We start from the raw sequence: 17874 nt of genomic DNA on the forward strand, positions 1-17874 counted from the left end.
TTTCAAAAACAATGGTTATTGTAGGAAACTCAAATGTCTTTATGTATGTTATTGTATATAAGGTTTTTGGTCACAAATCGCACCATTTATTTCTTCTACAGAGCAGTTAGTGTATTTTTTTGTTTGTTTATATATAATAGCCCAAAAAGCACTGCTTGGTCAGGCTTCAAGTAAAACCATTTTTTTCTATGACCATGTGGTTCGCATTGCAAACAAAAATATTGAGTTTGACTGTGATGACTACTTGTGATAGCGTTGTCTAAGTCCTCTGATGCACATTTCCGTGCCCTGAGGAAATATTTACATATAAGGTCTTGTGTTTAACAAATACAGTATTGCATTTCATACATTTTATTCCCTTACAGTTTCACTTGCCATGCAAAGAGCGTCAGCAGGTCATACAGGGTGATCGTAATGGCATGAGAGATCAATGCTGTTGAGTGCTATTAAGTTTTATTGTACAGAGACACACGCACGGCCCCGACCGCAGTCAAACAGATGTTTTCTACTTTGTGTCTCTGATTTGTGAAATTACTCTCTGAAATTGATTCTGTCAGCACTATAGATTTTAAAGGGGTTCAAAGTAAGCCAAATGGACAGCCCTGCTTAAGACTTCTGACTGAAACATAGGCAGGTCTCTTAAATGTTTTGATTTACAGGCCAGCTAACTTCTGAAGTTCATTGACAGACTTTATCACTATTAGAGTGATTAAGGCGTCTGTGAAGGTAAAGTTAGACAGCGGATTCATTTGGGAAACTGAGTTGTGTTAAGTGGGACTGACAGCTCTCTCAATAATTCAGCATGCAAGCGTGTAGATCTGCCGGGCGAGCATCGGGGCCATGGCACACAAAGTCCCCGCTCATGGCAGGCAGGTGGGGTCAGCTCGACCTCCACAGCCTCCCAGGCACAGCCAGATGGGAGGTGTGCATGATTGTGTGTCTGTGCGTGCATGTGAGCTGCCCAGCAGGAAGCTAGCAGGTCTTTGTTTGTTCTGCTGACATTCTGCATCATCCTTCACCTGGAGACGCATACATTCCTCAAGATGAAAGTCTAAAGCTAGGGAACACGCTCATAGCTTCATCTTACTATCAGACTTTCCTCTGCTTGTTAACCTGCTTCCGTTTCTTCAAACTCTTGGACAGAGCACAGGCTTATCAGATCCTTGACGCCTGATTGGTGAGACATGATTGCTTCTTTCATGCTATTGAGATTGTATTACGGGGTGTCAAGAAAGCTGGATTTAGGAGATTGTTGAGGAAAGGAGTCGGTCAGCGTCAGATACAACTCGCTCAATCTAAATCTCCAACCCGACTTGTCTTCTTTAGATGTTTTGCCCTTCTGAGAGAGACACTTAGGAAGAGGTGGAAAGTCAACTGCAGGCAGTGCAAGTGCTTTTTGAGCCTGATGCATTTTTGATGACTAGAGCTTCTCGGGGATTTTAGAAGGTGTGTTGAGTGTCTGATGCTTGATTCAACCGTTTCTCAGCCTTTCAGGGCACTCTCATATCATGCGCAGGCAGCATCAAACATCAGAGGACGATGTAAACATTTCTACGTCTAATTGCACATTTTTCTTGTAGGTCCTCTGGCATCTGGATATCTTCCGGCGAAGTTTCCGGCAGCTCACCACACATAAGTGTATGGAGGACTCATGCATCTTCTGCGCTCTGAAGGTAAAACACTGAGCCCATCAGGTTTTGACTTTATTCATGATGCATTAAATTCATGGAGCTGACCGAGATCTCTGCTCCATTATAGCTTTTCTAAATCAGTACTTTCCCTTTTTATATGAAAGCTAATGGGTTTCTGCCATCTGTATATGCTTCAAGATTCTGAAATGTTATCAAATATTAAATAGTGAACTTTAATTGTCGAAGCAAAGGTAATTGGCTTGACCCACTTTATTTACAGATAAAAGTAAATTTTTAGTTTAAAGGCATAGTTCTTCCACAGATGAAAATCTTGCTATCATTTACTCACTCTCATATGTTCCAAAAATCTCTCTCTCTCTCTCTCTCTCTCTCTCTCTCTCACACTCTCTCTTTCTCTCTCTATCAAAATATCTCTAAGTCAGTGGTCAACAAAACTTTTTTTCCCCTTTATGTTGGGTCTACTAATTAATGGCTTCATTTGCTAAGTCTATAAAGAACTGCACCCAGCAACTCCATTACACTTCTGAACATCCAAAATGATAGTAACTTGTTTCATCTCTTGTTTCATCTTTTTATATGTATATATAAAACGGTGTTGAATCAGTGCTCTTTCATTTTGTCTGCTTCTAAGCATTGGCAGACCATTGTATGTATGTTGACGTACTATTAAAAACATCAAATATATGACATTGAAGGAATAGATATGCATAAAAACTAGCTATCCTGTGTTTATCTATAGCTGTGTGGCAAGCAGTATTGCGTGTATTCAGCTCTTGCTGTGCCATTTATTTTTCCATTTTGTTTCTTTTCAGTCCCTCCCTTACACTCATCTTATATTAGATTCCCTCTAATGTTCAGGATTGCCATTGGCGCTTTCCATCAAAAGTTCTATAACTCAGCTGGAAATTAGAGATCTCTCTCCTGAGCCCTGTGCCAGCGCAGTAGGGGGCGGCCTGTCTGCTCTCACACACAGGACTGGGACAATATGTCTGTCAGCCTGTCCGCACGCTCTCATGGGTCTGGTACTGCCTCTGTATTCAGCTGTCTGTGTCTTTCTGACTTTAATCCAGTATGTTTCAGGGGCAGTGACACAAGTGCCGTGCCTTTCCTACCTCCTTTAGAGAAAAACTAATCCTGTAATGAATCCGTTTACTGAGGAGTTTCTTAATTCAGCACAGTCTTGCATTAAAGTCTTGCAGACAGACATGTCTTGCTTTACAGCATTTGAAATCTTGGATGTGTTCATGTATATCAGGAGACACTTCATTATCCTGTTTAAATGTGGTTTAAGAGGAAAAAAAATACTGCTTTTAATAGGATAGTTCACCCCAAAATAAAAAGTCCACGTCATATCATCTGTATTACTTTTAAAAACTCTGTCAATCTTTGCTTGTCATGCTACTTTTTTTTTTATATAAAAATGTTGTATTTATTGGCTACGTTAACAAAACAAATGTAATGATTAACATCATATTAATTTTCTCTTATCACATTCGAAAGAGATTTTAAATCTTTATACAACAGTTTGTAACTTGATACTTTTTGCCAATTTTTGAAAGAAGTTGTGTGATGAGCTGGTGTTGATGTTTTCTTTAACGTTAATCGAAAGCTGTGGTTGTTTTTCAGAGCATTTTTGCGCAGTTCCAGTTTAGCAGTGAGAAGGTGCTGCCCTCTGATGCTCTCCGCTGCGCTCTGGCCAAAACCTTCCAGGATGAGCAGCGATTCCAGCTCGGCATTATGGACGACGCCGCTGAGTGCTTCGTAAGGGCTCTTGACTCTTCGCCATCGCTCTTTAGCTTTCCTCCTCATAGCACATTCAGGCTTTCCTTCTGTTCTTTCTATTTCCATACTGCTCAAGAGGTAGATTTTCTTGAAGAGGAAATTGTGCAGTTATTTCTTGTGAACATTGTTAGCTCAGCTCTTGAGTCCACAAAGTAGCAGGAAGGTGTTTGATATCTTCTCGGCCCTGTATCGGTCTGTCCCTCTTTTTTTGGTTGCATGTCAGTTTTATCTCTTGTCTCTTGGCAGGATGCTTGATAGCACTGAAATGTAAACCTTTTTGTTTGACTCCGTAATCTCATACACACACATCCTATTTTTTGCAGTGATTAATCTTCTCCTAATGGCTCATTTTAAAGGCCATAGCATTATAACATGTAAGATAAGGAATGGCTCCCTGTCTCAACTTTCTACTGCTGGTTTAGCAACATCATATAATGTGCTGACCAGTAAGAACTGCCACCAAAAAACTGCAAATGTTCATTCCAGCACCCCCCTTAACCGCTATTGTTGTCTGGTCATTATGCAAGACTGGAGGCACTGGTGAAGGGCAGTTGCTTTGTGAACTTTCAGCATCTCCCTACAGAACACAAGCCTTCCCCCAACCCAACATTCTCAGCTAGATCCCTCAGCCAAAAGAGCTGAGCATGCTGTTATTCACAGACTCTGTAAACACCCACTAGACAGCGAGTATCAATTAACATGAGACATGCAGGACAGATGTATGCCGTTTCTCTTCGGTGAGATTTTGATTCAAGCACACTGATTGGTAATAATTAAGCAATAAGTCTCTCACACAGGAGAATATCCTCATGAGGATCCACTTTCACATCTCTGATGAGACCAAGGAGGACATCTGCACAGCCAAACACTGCATCCCTCACCAGAAGTTTGCCATGACACTCTTTGAGCAGGTAAAGCCTCTTTATAAACAAGGAGCAATATTTATTGATGGCACTATGAATTCCATTGCTAAAGCATTTACTAGAATGTATTTCTGAATAACACCCAATATTAGGTGATTAAAAAAAACAATGTATGGTTTGGGATACGTGGCACGTCAGTAAATGTTTTTTATATTTTTTATAAATAAACATTGATCATTTCTCTTTTATAATAGTATGCATTGATGTATCATGCACAAAAATGTATTTGTGCTCACTTTTAAACATCATCAGATGATTAAAGTTCATATATGTCATGGGAAAGTCATATGAAAATAATAGAAATTAATTCCATCAGTTATTAATTAATTAATTTGTGTTGTGTCGGAACCCTAATACACCAAGTTTTTAATATAAAATAATGTTTACCACTCTATCTGTTCAATAATCTTTTCTATACAAACTGACATTGTTTTTTTTGTTCTCATTTAGTGTGTGTGCGGCAAATGTGGAGCCTCCTCAGACCCCCTGCCCTTTATTCAGATGGTCCACTACATCTCCACCACCTCTCTGTGGTGAGTAAAATCATCCCTGCAGCACAAAAATGAGTGATGCTAAAGAATGAGGTCATTTTGAGAGCTGGGACCGAAAAGGGCCACACTGTGTTACGGCACAGAAAACATCATGTCCTATACTCTTCTCCAGCTGAGCAAATGAGCTCCCTGCCACATCAAACACAGTGAAATCAATCAGAACAGAGAGAGATTCCCTCAATGGCCAAGAGCACATGGCAACCGCCAGCTTAAATATTACTCTAGGTCTCCTGGACAGCAGTGCCACTGCTTTTAATCATGGGTGATGAGCGGCCAGATACAAAGCCGAGCCTCACGTTAGAGCAGCTCCCCTTCAACTCTGCAGTCAAATGTTGTCACCATCCACTTTTAGAGCTGTGCATTTGTGGATGAACTCTGGATTACTGCATTCAGCCTGCCAGTGGAGCAGATACTTAGCGTTGTGAACAAACATTTGTAAGCACAACAGCGATGAAAGGACTTCATGAATATTCCAGCATGCAGCTCTGTGATTAAGGAGGCTTTTTATGAAAATAGCTGACCTTGCAGTGCAGAAGAGCTTTCTTTTACACAAGGACATTGACTGCCTGTGTCTTTGAACCCAAGTACTGTGCGGGAAGCTGCCTCCTTATCATTTCTGACTTATAACAAAAAACAGAGCAATGCCTAAAAGCTGATAAGTGACAAGGTGTACAGTAAACAAGTGAAAAAAATCCAGAACTGTTTTTATAAATTGTCGACCCCCCCCCCCAAAAATCAAACTTTTAGGACACAGATAGTTGTAGATGTCAGGGTATTTCAAGTAAGGCTGTTCAGTTTGAATCATTTCTCAAACAAAAGGAAGGTTAGGAAAAGGGGCACTGGCATAGACCAATAAAATGTAGTTTCTTAATATAGCTCCTCCTCCTCCTCAGATTCACAGGGTGGTGAAATAATCCTTTGACGTGGTTAAAAATAATGAATGGTCTTGTCGCCGATTACGTTTTCCTCCAGTGGGGCGCAGTTCTTAGACTAATATGACATGTTGCGCTCTACTGTTGTGTCCTAAACGCTTGTTTTATGGGTTGACAGCTTATAAAAACGTAGTTCTGGGTTTTTTAGCTTGTTTACTGTATACCTTTGTCACGTAGCAGCTTTTAGGCATTGCTCTGTTTGTTGTTATAAGTCAGAAATGACAAGGAGGGCGTTGTTTTCAGATTATGACACGTGTCGCTCTGTGTCTATACACACTCTCACTGGGAGGAGCCTGTCCAGGTAACATTGTGACATTGGCAAGGCTGTCTCCCTGAAACCTGCCTGAGCTGCGATGTTGCTCTAGGCATGCAGTGTTGCAGTGTCTTTGAGATGCAGTGACCTCTGCTGCAGCAGTCAGATCAAACCGGTCTGGACTGTGACCTGCCTGAAAACCCTTCTGAATACAAAAAACACTGTACACAAACACACCTTAAACACTTCATAAGATTGTTTAGGTTAGTGTTTTTTAATTTTTTATTTTTAAATTGATATAGTAATTATAGGCTGTTGATGTGTTTGTTAAATCAAAGCCAATAAATACAAACACTTCACCCGTAATTACAGATATGAGAGCTGCAGTGTATTGCCTGTGCTATCTTAATGTGTGACATGTGTTGGTTATGCTACAGTAACCAGGCAGTGCGGATGCTGGAGTGCCGGGAGAAGCCCACCCCAGACATGTTCGGAGAGCTGCTGAGGAACGCCAGCACTGTGGGAGACCTGCGCAACTGCCCGGTTAGCATTACCACACTCTGCCACACACTCCGCTCTATCAAATCAAGTGCTAATTAGGCATAATGAAGCCTGGGACAGTGTGTGTGTGTGTGTGGTGCTTGTATGAGTTTGAATAGGATTGTGGCCATTAAGTAATCGCTGGGTCAAAACAGGACGCAATCACTGGAATGTTAAAGGGGGGGTGAAATGCTCGTTTTCACTCAATATCCTGTTAATCTTGAGTACCTATAGAGTAGTACTGCATCCTTCATAACTCCAAAAATTCTTTAGTTTTATTACATTCATAAGAGAAAGATAGTCTGTACCGATAGCTAAGTTAACAACCCAGAGATATTTGAACCAGTTTTACTCGTGCAGTTTGATGACAACATCGCATGTTGTTTACTTGATGTGCTTACGCGCCGATAGCTAAGTTAACAACCCAGAGATATTTGAAGCAGTTTTACTCACCGCCTGCGGTTCCAACACACGATTGTGACCCTTTTTCGTTGGGACTGCATTATCCTTAAGAAATAAACGATGTGCAAATCCGTCGTCAAACTGGGCCTTGTTTGTTTTGCATCTTCGAAATGCAGGGAACAAACACAAACACTTGCACAACTCCGTTGATGCTCTGTAAAAATAAACTCCATCCACTGGTTCCTTAATGCTGTTTCTCTTTAGGTAATCTGTGCAGGGTTGTCTTGCCCTGGCAACCAAAAACACACTCCTTTTGTGACATTTCGCGACGCTCTCGCTCTGATCAGTGAAGTCTGTTGTGCTCTCAGTGCTCTGCTATACGGGAGCGCGCGGTCTTCTGGCAGACACGCCCTCAGGACCCATATAAGGAAATTCCGCTCCATCTAACGTCACACAGAGCCATACTCGAAAAAAACTTTCCGAAACTTGTGACAAACCGGAAGGAGTATTTTTGGAACAGAAATACTCCTTCAATCATACAACTTAATTTTTGAAACTTTGTCCATGTTTAGCATGGGAATCCAACTCTTTAACAGTGTAAAAAACTCAGTATGCATGAAATAGCATTTCACCCCCCCCCCTTTAATTTGTCTCGTGGCCCTGAGGAGGACCAACTTTTTACGCAAAACACGCACAATTGTGTTCATGTCAGATCAGGATTTCCTTAGATAAGGGATGACAGCTTATCACATTGCAAAAAAGATTTTTCTTAAACAATATCTTTGTCTTGTTTTCCAGCAAAAATATCTAAACATCCTAAAAACAAGATATATTTACTTCAGAGGCAAAATAACAAAATAAAGTCAGTAGGATGGAGATATATATATAATTTTTTTTTTTTTTTTACAAAACCAATACTTCCTTCAGAAGTGTGAGATATATAATATTACATAAGATTACTAATTCAAATAAATACTGTTATTTTTTTTTTTTTACATTTTATCAAATTATCCTGAAAAAAGTATAATGGTTTCGACAAAAATATTAAACAATGGATATTAAACAATCTGTTTTCAGCATTAAAAGAGTCATGTGACCCTGAAAACTGGAGTAATGGCTGCTGAAAATTCAGCTTTGACATCACAGGAATAAATGTCATATTATTTAAAATGTATGAAAAAACAAACCATTTCTAAATTTTATTCATTTTTTTCACCTTGCTGTTTTCATCATATTTCATATTTTGAGTATAAGAAACTTCTTGTATTCAAAAGTAAAACAAGTTTTTTTTATTATTATTTTAAGCCTATTGGCAAGTATGTAATTTTTTCTAACTCAAGCATAAACCAAGATTCAATTTTGACTTCTGATTTTCATATACAACATTCATATAATAATGAATTACTACATTAGTAGATGATATTTAGCTTTTATGTTTGTCTGTTCAATAGTATTCATGGAAGTAAACATGTTTTGGGTTGACACTGTGGCAAGAATTCCCTTTGAAATGGACACGCTGAAGAACAATCTGTGTAGATCTAAAAACAGACATGTTATCTTGACCCTCAGACATGCTTCATGCAACCTAAACACACATGCAAAATATGGGTGTTCATCTGTGATTTCTGATCTGTATTAGGGGGAATGTGTAAATTCGGGCCGGGGGAATGGGAATTAATGGTAATGGATAATGTAAGCGTGTGTGTGTGTTTCATTATAGCTCCAGAGCTTTCAAGCTCCTGTGTGTGTGTGTGTGTGTGTGTGTGTGTGTGTGTGTGTGTGTGTGTGTGTGTGTGTGTGTGTGTGTGTGTGTGTGTGTGTGTGTGTGTATGTATGTCATGGCACGGGCATGCATGGCTGTTTCTAGAACAGAACCTCTTAATTTTAATGATGACCTAATGTAAGATGGCAGTAGCAGAATGAATTTGGAAGGCTACGAAATCATCTTGACTACAAATATTCAAGAAAATGCTACCAAACTCATTAGAAAGCACTTCATATTAGATCAAGACAATGACCCAAAACACCCTGCCAGTTCAGTCATGGACTATATCAGGGCAAAGAAATGCAAAGTCTTAGAATGCCCAAATCAATCTCCAAGTTTAAATCCGATTGAACATTAATTTCACCAGTTTATGAGGAGACTAAAGACAGAAACTCCCCAAAACATGCAACAGTTGGAATTGGCTGCATTAAATGCTGGAGAAAAGCATTTTAAAGCATAAGACCAAGAGTCTGGTGATGTCTATGGGTTGCAGACTCACTGCTCTGAGTGCATGCAAGGGATCTGCAACTAAACATTAGCTTTGAATCTTATACATCTGCCTTAAATTCAACTGTTTCAATACCTATACGCACATCAAATAGTGGAATTAACATTAAAAGTGCTGTCCTTTTTATTTGGTAAAACATGTAAGACCTAAAAATAAAATGTGGCATTCTGTAGTTTTGTTGCATATTCATCTTTTAATCATATTTGCAAATGTCTTGACTCCACAGCAGAGAAAGCACGGTTCCAATACTTATGGAAGGCACTGTTTTTATATATATATATATATATATATATATATATATATATATATTAGTGCTGTCAAAATTAGCGCGTTAACGCATTCGATTAATTTGAAATATTTAACGCGTTAAAAAAAAATAACGCAATTAACGCGGTTGCAGTTTTTTTTTATTTCCAGTTGTGGCCTATGTGTGTTCAACGTGCAAAGAAATATGGATAAGACCAAGGAAGGACTTTTAGACGGAAAGTTTCAGTATAAAACTCTGCCGGATTACTCTTCAATCTGCCACAAGAAACAGCAACATTAAAATCATGAACTCAAATGTCATTGTTTAAAAAAAAAACAATGACTGTAACAGTGCGTAAATCAGACCTTTCTGTAACGCTAACGTTAATAAGCTTAAACGAATATAAGGAAATAATTGTGTAGCGGAGTATTTTTTGTACACAGTGCCGTGAACTGTCAATCACTCCTGTACGCGTGCATCACTGTCCTCCTCGCAGCTGCAGCAACTTGCGCTCTCTCTCTTCATCAAGCTTTAAAACAAAAAGGGGACAAAAAGATCATATTGTCTTTGTGCATAGGCTATAGATTAATTAGATAAATGAATATCTAAATTTGTGCCTTGCCGTCTACGGTATTTTTTTAGAACTTAGAAAAAAGATGCTGCAGCCAATGAACAGCCAGCGGGGGGCTGCAGGACGACTCAACCTCCGCAGACAGTTTTTAATGTTTATCAGACAATAAATACTCAAGATTTTGCTTTAGTATAACTCACAACGAGTTTCACACACCTTCTCCGGCCACGTTGAGTTGACACTTAACAGTGGGAAAAGCGACACATGCGCTATTCACTTGTATAAATTAAGGGTGAATGGGTAATGTAGTTTCTGCTCTGGGTGGGATGAATTAGGAAGCTTGCATTGTGAAGGGCGCTCTGAAAATCGGCAGTGCAGGTAAAAGATTAAAACCTCTATTAAAACAGATGTCCAGATGAGCGTACCGGTACGCTACAAGCACATTCTGGGCGCACGGAGAGGTGGCAGTACGCTCAAGAGCTATATTTGGAAGTGGCGGTACTGAGTACTGGTGCATACCGGCCCACTTAAAGCACTGGCAATGACTATACTTTGGAATTTTTTTGCAGTCCACTTAGAATTCAACATGGAAATCATTTTTGTTTTTTATTGGCATTGATTGTTTTGAAATTCAAATGGTACTTACATGCCTGTGCTTTTATTTCTGTAATAAATATGGCTTTCAAGCCAACAGTTAATTTGGAGGATATTGATGGTTTATTGCAGGTATGTTGTTTACATGAGAAAATCTGTGTTACAAGTTAAACAAAAATTCCAATAAACAATCATATTTTGAATTTAAATAGTTTCTTTGTCTTGAGTTTACATTAATTATTTACATTTTACATTTACATATCCAAAAAGTTTCAGTCTTTTAATTGCGATTAATCGCGATTAATCGCGATTAATTTAAAAAAATTGTGCGATTAATTAGTTAATTTTTTTAAATCGATTGACAGCACTAATATATATATATATATATATATATATATATATATATATATATATATATATATATATATATATATGTATATATATATATATATATATATATATATATATATATATATATATATATATATATATATATGTATATATATATATATATATATATATATATATATGTATATGTGTGTGTATATATTCCTCTCCCTTTTTCTCCTGTACAGGGCAACTGTGGAGAGAAGCTCCGTATACGACGTGTCCTGATGAACTCCCCGGAGATCATCACCATTGGTCTGGTGTGGGACTCAGACCACTCTGACCTAGCAGAAGACGTCATTCATAGCCTGGGCACCGTCCTGCGGCTCGGAGATGTAAGAAATGCATCCTGCCAGTTGTTAAAATATCCCACAAACTACAAACAATTACACTGATATAGATCAGCTGATAGATGAACAAAACCACAGCTGAAAACAGAAGCTTTTGACGTTATAGATGGTGATAAATGCAGTCGGCTCCAAACAGCAGTGCTACAACTCTGAGATCACTGTGATGCACATGGGAATTACAGGCAGAACTTGTCAAACTTGTTGCGTAAATGACAATGACTCATAAAAACAACTCTCTGCCCCTGATTCCGGGCTTACTTAGGACACAGGGCGGGCACAGGGTGTCCTAAGTGGGTTTGCATTTCACTAAGTACTGGGTTCATGTGTCAATGTGAAATGTAAACCATTTCAAAAGGCCTAAACAAATGGTTATTTTAAACTGAAATACATCTAGAGATCAAGAGTGGTGATTTGATAATCTCCATCACAGATGTTTTTAATGCCTCTGAAAGATCTCATGGTCACTTAAAATAGGTAATCTTTGTAATGGTTTGGTTGGGGATTTACTTTTACGTGTGTATGTGAATGTGTTTGTATTTATGAGTAATAAGTGACCTGTCGTCCTTCGTTTCACCCATAGCTGTTCTACCGAGTGACAGAGGACAAGGCCAAACAGGCGGAGCTCTACCTTGTAGGCGTGGTCTGTTACTATGGCAAACACTACTCTACTTTCTTCTTCCAAACCAAAATCCGCAAGTGGATTTACTTCGATGATGCTCATGTGAAAGAGGTAATCATCTGGGCTTTGTGTAACCATTGAATGTGAAAAATACCGCCCTTAGCTCGCCGGTTTGCCAGGGTTGTTCTTATGGCTTTATTTATACATGCCCTGATCTAATGTTCCTTGCTTGCTCTGTCCACGGGGAGTTTGTGTAGAATCATTAAGTGGCATAGACCAATGTGTTGGCTCGTTATTTAGCAGTGCCCCACAGGCTCCCAGCATGTGGTGGTTGGGTGGGTGGGTAGGTGGGTGAATGTATGTGTGTGTGCCGTTTTACATAATTCGACAGCTTGTTGACTCACCACTTAGAAGTCTGTGTTTGTGTGTCTCTGTGTGCAGGTATATGTGCACATGCCAGTAACTCCATGTATGTCAATAGTCATTAGTGCACATTCTGTATATGGTAATAACATAAAGACAGGAATGGCACAATGTTCATAGCAAGTGAACGTCAGTAGGTTATTACGCACAAATCTGGCACATGCTAACAATATACAGTAACGTTCAAATTTTTAATACTTTTATTCAACATGGATGCATTAAATTGATCAGTATCTACTAGGGATATGCATGATTAATCGACGATCGATAATTTATTGTTAAGAATTTCTTCAATCACGTTAATTTGTTATCGATTAATCTAATGCATTTTTTTATCTAATGCAGGTTGCGTTGCGTAGTGTGAGTCTTGAAGCAATTAAGTTAATTTCACTGTGTGGCAGCAATTAAATATTTTACCACCAGCGTGCAATATTTGACACCCTACTCGGTTATCTGTGATCATCATGAAGAGGTCACAGCGAAGTGTGGCGTGGGACCATTTTGATTTAAAAAGCGAAATAGTTAACTGCAAACATTGCGATGCCGTGTATAAGTACAACACGGCCACGACTCAAATGATGTACCTGTGCATTCCGGCAACGTCAATTCCCTCAGAGCGGGTGTTTTCGGCGGCAGGACTGAGGGTCACCAGGTTGCGGTCGCATCTGACCCCAGATCATGTCAACATGCTTATATTTCTCAACAAAAATCCGTAGACTCGTGCAGTAGTTGTATGCTAATTACTAAAGTTAGTTATTTTTCACGGGGCTTTAAGTAGCATAATTTGTTAAGTTAGCCTAATTGTTATGAAGGCTAATATCTGGCCTTTTCTTCTGGCTTGGATAGTTTTGAGTTACATTTTGACAAAACCTGTCACATCTAAGTATTATTATGTTTTTTATGTTAATTGTTTAACATGATTCTTTTATCATTATTATTATTATTTTGGAACAATTGAGGTCTCTGTTTAAGAACGCCGGCTCGCAGCTGCAGGTTCCGCTGCTTTAGAGCACCGCATATGAACGCGCATATATGTTCGGTTTGCCTGAACATAGTTTAACTGTCTGCCACAAGTTTATCTTGTAATAAAGGTCTCACCGAGGAAAAACACGCTGTATTTTTGTATTCATTGCATTTTTTAATTATAAAATTTAAATAATTAATTATATAATAAAAATATTAATGATTAATCGATAGTCGATCATTAATTCTCCCGAAAATTTAATCGAATGCCCATCCCTAGTATCTACAGTAAACAGTAGATACTAGGTTCAGATAGAAAAATAATTTCAGCAATGTTCAAAAAAATCTTACTGACCCCAAGTATTTGCATTTTCCATGTTATGACTGGTAACTAATAAATACAAAAAAAAAATTAAGTATAAAAATATTGAACTAAATACTAAAATTCTGTACTGTTTTACCTAAATAAGAAATAAAACAATGTATGGTATGACAAATGGATATTAATTTTGATAATTAAAAAAATATATTTCAGTAAGAATTAGAAGGCCACAAGGATAATCTGAATATCAAAATATAGAAAATGAGAATGCTCAATGAAATGCTCATTATCAGCTGATACCGATCTCTAATATTCTTTGATGACTGATGTGGTACCAATATATTGGTCCATCCCTACTTATTACAGTGACATATTTACTGAATAGTTCCTGCAAGCATAAAAGCTACTTGGAAAATGAAATAATGTGTGTATTGTCACTCAGAGTGATGTGTCATTCCTGTAGTTCTGAACTTGCAGAATTGTATCTTCTTAATAGCAGTGCAGGGCTGTGGATCCTAGACAGTTGCAAACGAAGCAGCTTTTTCTGTGGATTCTGGCAAGCCAATGCTGACCTGCACGTGAGCTGTGCAGAGCTCCTACAAAAGCTGTCTGAAAACAAGGATATCCCACTATTGTTTACAACCCCAGCTGGACAGTGGCAGGGTGTGGCCTACAGACAGAAACCGCCATGATAGTCCACCGCAAACAACCACACACACTGAAGCTCACTGTCCCGCTCACACTTTCACATTTTCGTGCATGCTTGTCGGTTACTGCGGCTCGCTCGGCATCCTGTCTGTTTATTGAGGGAGCATACAGAAAGTCATCCATTTGGGAAGTTTGAGTCTTGGGGGTAAGATCGGTATGAAACTTACGGAAATATTTCAGACTTGAGTTTCATTCTCATCTTTGTTATTCAGGGTATAGCCAGAACATTTCAACTGGTCTTTGCTTTGTTTTTGTTTTTTAAGCTAGGTGAGAGTAATATTTGGTTAAGCTTTTTAGGGATTAATTTAGGAAAAACTGTCAAATGTATTATTTAAACTGCTTTAAAACTATATGCCTTTTTATTTTCTCTCTCACAGATTGGGCCCAAGTGGAAGGATGTGGTGTCCCGTTGTATAAAGGGGCATTACCAGCCGCTGTTGCTGCTCTATGCTGACCCCAGGGGGACGCCAGTGTCAGCTCAGGATTTGGCTTCTCGTCTAGACCTTCATCACTACACTAAAGCATACTACGACAGTGAGGATTCAGGTACTTGCAAACCAGCATAAGACCGGTTTACTGGTCCAATTTATTTTATTGCAATTTCTTTTGTGCACCTTCAGGAGGAAATTTTACATAGTTAAGCAGATGTTTCAATTCATAACAAAATGAGTAATATTTCACTACTGATTATAATAATTATATCTGTGCATTACTTTATAGACAAATCTCTAGTAGAGTTTGCGGAGACTGTCATGTAAAAATAAAAATGGTTAAATTTAAGGTAAAGAATCAGCAGCTGTAATAACCATATATTTCATTAGAAGATATGATGTCAATATAATGAGCTACTTGAACTACCAAAGTCTGCTTTTATTTCTATATATATATATACCAAAAATATAGATGGTATTAGAGTTCATCATAAGTGGCCTGTCCATAAAACATAGCCAATACTCATGAATAAATGGTGTACAGGTTAATACACAAAGACAAAACAACAACTTCGCCTAAGAGTTAAATCTTGTGCTACATCATAGTTATATCAGAGCTATATCTAGGGACCAGAACATAATAGAGACTTGGAATGGGCTTCTCTGACCGGAGTAAACATCCACCCAGAATACATAGCAGTGCCCTGTCACCTCTCAATTTTTATTTTTTTGCCAGTCACATCTTTTGACTGAAAACTCCAGAATCTAATTTTTAAAGCGATATGGGTTCCAAGCATCAGATCTTCTGTTTGTTTTGTCAGGCCGTGAGCCGTCAATTTCCAGTGACACACGGACAGACTCCTCCACAGACAGCTACAGCTATAAGCATTCACACTCCCACCACGAGTCTATGGCTTCCCACTTTTCCTCTGACTCCCAGGGAACCGTCATCTGTAACCCAGACAACGACTCAGCCTCCCACAGCAGCCTAGAAACCACTGGTACGTCAGAATCAAAGACAGTTTAGACAATATTAGGTATATTAGCACTGAGTTGATCCATACAGAAGTAAACTTAATGTGATTTGTTTTATGTCCTGCTTAGAGTTCCACAATTAATGGTCGATCTGATTTAGTTTTATTTATCAAATAGCAAATATTGTGATATAATTAAAGAAATCTGTGCTTGAGTGTTTTGGAGTAAAGCATTAAAGTAAGGCACTGTGTTCATTTACACATGAGCAGCTCAAGTGTTTTCAGTGCCTCGGTTCAACGTTAATGTTGCACCACTACTGCTCTAAAACTCAAATAGTGTCTTTGGTTGTTACTCACTTGTTAAAGGCCCTGACAGCGATCAAGTGCAGCGCCACACTCTCAGAAAAGACGGGGTCTTAGACAGAAAGGGAGGAGTTTTGGACCGAAAACGGAGTGCCAGCAGACCACGAAAATTTGAGGCCCGGGGTGATTCAAGGAGTCGTTGCTCTAAGACAGATGAGGTGTTGTCTGCCGGCTACCACAGCGAAGGTATGTAGTTAAACAATATAATGCTGTCACCAAACCAGAATGCAAACATTGATGTGTTATTTGAATGGCAACCTGGTTAATAAACCGCAACTGTGGTCAGTTGATTGATGTACGGACAGATCTTTAGTGGATCAAGTAGCATGTTGGACAATAAATGCGAGCTGCATTAGTCATCACTGTTGCTTGTACTGGCTGTGTACAGTAATATTAGGTGATGTAAAAATAGCATTCCTCCTTCCTATTTTTTTTTCCAAGTGATTATCTCTCCCACTCTTTTACAGGCGAGACTTTAAAAGAGCAGCAGGTTCCTCGTTCCCTGCCTAAACCTAGCTCCAGTCGACTTCGAGACTTTAAGGAGACTATGAGCAACATTATCCATAACCGGCCGCTTTCCGCATCATCCTCTGGCTACGTTGGCCCACCCGACTTCACCGCTAAAGTCAGAGACTGGGAAGCTGACAGCACCAGCAGTGAGTCCAAATCCAGCTCCTCTGGAGGGCGATACCGTCCGCCCTGGAAGCCACGCCGTGAGGCCCTCAACATCGACAGCATCTTTGGCAGGGAGCGCCGCAAGCAGGCCGGGTACAGTCAGCTCAGCGCTCTCTTGTCTGAAGATACTGGGCCTCAGGGGGACTTGGAGACATCATTGAAACAGACCACCTTTCGAGACCTGCCGGGACCCCTGAGACGAGGATCAGAGCAGCCCCCGCGGCTTATCCAGAGGATGGAGAGCGGCTATGAGAGCAGTGAGAGGAACAGTAACAGCCCAGTCAGCCTCGACATGCCTGTTAGCGAGGGCACCAGTAATGGAACACACAGGTATAATGGAAAAAGCTTGTTAGAACTGATAAAGATCTTTGTTAGCACATCATTCATGTCTATCTCTCTCTCTCTCTCTCCTCTGTGTTTTCCAGCTTACAAGAGGCAGGATTGAAAAAGCCTCCACCTGATGTCAGCCCATCATGGAAGACTGTAACCAAATCCAAAAGCAGCAGTGCTCTACTGCAGGATGTCAAAGCATCAGTCAAGGGCAGCAGTCACATGAGTCTAGGTGTGTACAGTATGAACGTGTGTGTTTATAGTCGTCATACGGTCAACATGTGGGTGATTTCACCTGTTCTTTACCCATATGGCATCAATCAGGTTTAAACTAGATGTCACATGCCCTTTTTGCTGTTTCAGTTTATGAACTTAATATAAAAAAACAAGCAGTACTGAGCAGAATCAGCTGCAAAATACATCCTGTTCCTTTCTGTGAAATGTTATCTCTGTATATCTGTTATGTAAACTGAGGAACATGAGTCTGCCCAGGAGAGCTATCAACTGCTATATCTGTTTGTGCTTCTCCATTTGACCAGAATAGATGTGTTTGGTCACCGCCTACTGTTCGTTATATAGAATTTTGTGCATATTAAAATTGTGTGCCTC

At 39.4% G+C, this 17874-nt stretch overlaps 1 protein-coding gene across 6 annotated transcripts in view; it reads left to right on the forward strand.

The window, feature by feature from the left end:
• The window catches only part of usp54a (ubiquitin specific peptidase 54a), a 63073-nt gene that overhangs the window by 35326 nt on the left and 9873 nt on the right, over positions 1–17874 (forward strand). For all 6 annotated transcript variants that reach the window (XM_026224630.1, XM_026224631.1, XM_026224629.1 and 3 more), the window contains 12 exons: positions 1581–1673; positions 3279–3413; positions 4232–4345; positions 4808–4890; positions 6531–6636; positions 11296–11442; positions 12038–12187; positions 14870–15038; positions 15745–15924; positions 16264–16446; positions 16728–17265; positions 17361–17497. In XM_026224630.1, the coding sequence (XP_026080415.1) occupies positions 1581–1673; positions 3279–3413; positions 4232–4345; positions 4808–4890; positions 6531–6636; positions 11296–11442; positions 12038–12187; positions 14870–15038; positions 15745–15924; positions 16264–16446; positions 16728–17265; positions 17361–17497 (2035 nt within the window). The remainder of the gene's footprint in view (positions 1–1580; positions 1674–3278; positions 3414–4231; positions 4346–4807; positions 4891–6530; positions 6637–11295; positions 11443–12037; positions 12188–14869; positions 15039–15744; positions 15925–16263; positions 16447–16727; positions 17266–17360; positions 17498–17874) is intronic.

Source organism: Carassius auratus, chromosome 38 (assembly GCF_003368295.1).
Source record: "Carassius auratus strain Wakin chromosome 38, ASM336829v1, whole genome shotgun sequence".
Classification (NCBI taxonomy): domain Eukaryota; kingdom Metazoa; phylum Chordata; class Actinopteri; order Cypriniformes; family Cyprinidae; genus Carassius; species Carassius auratus.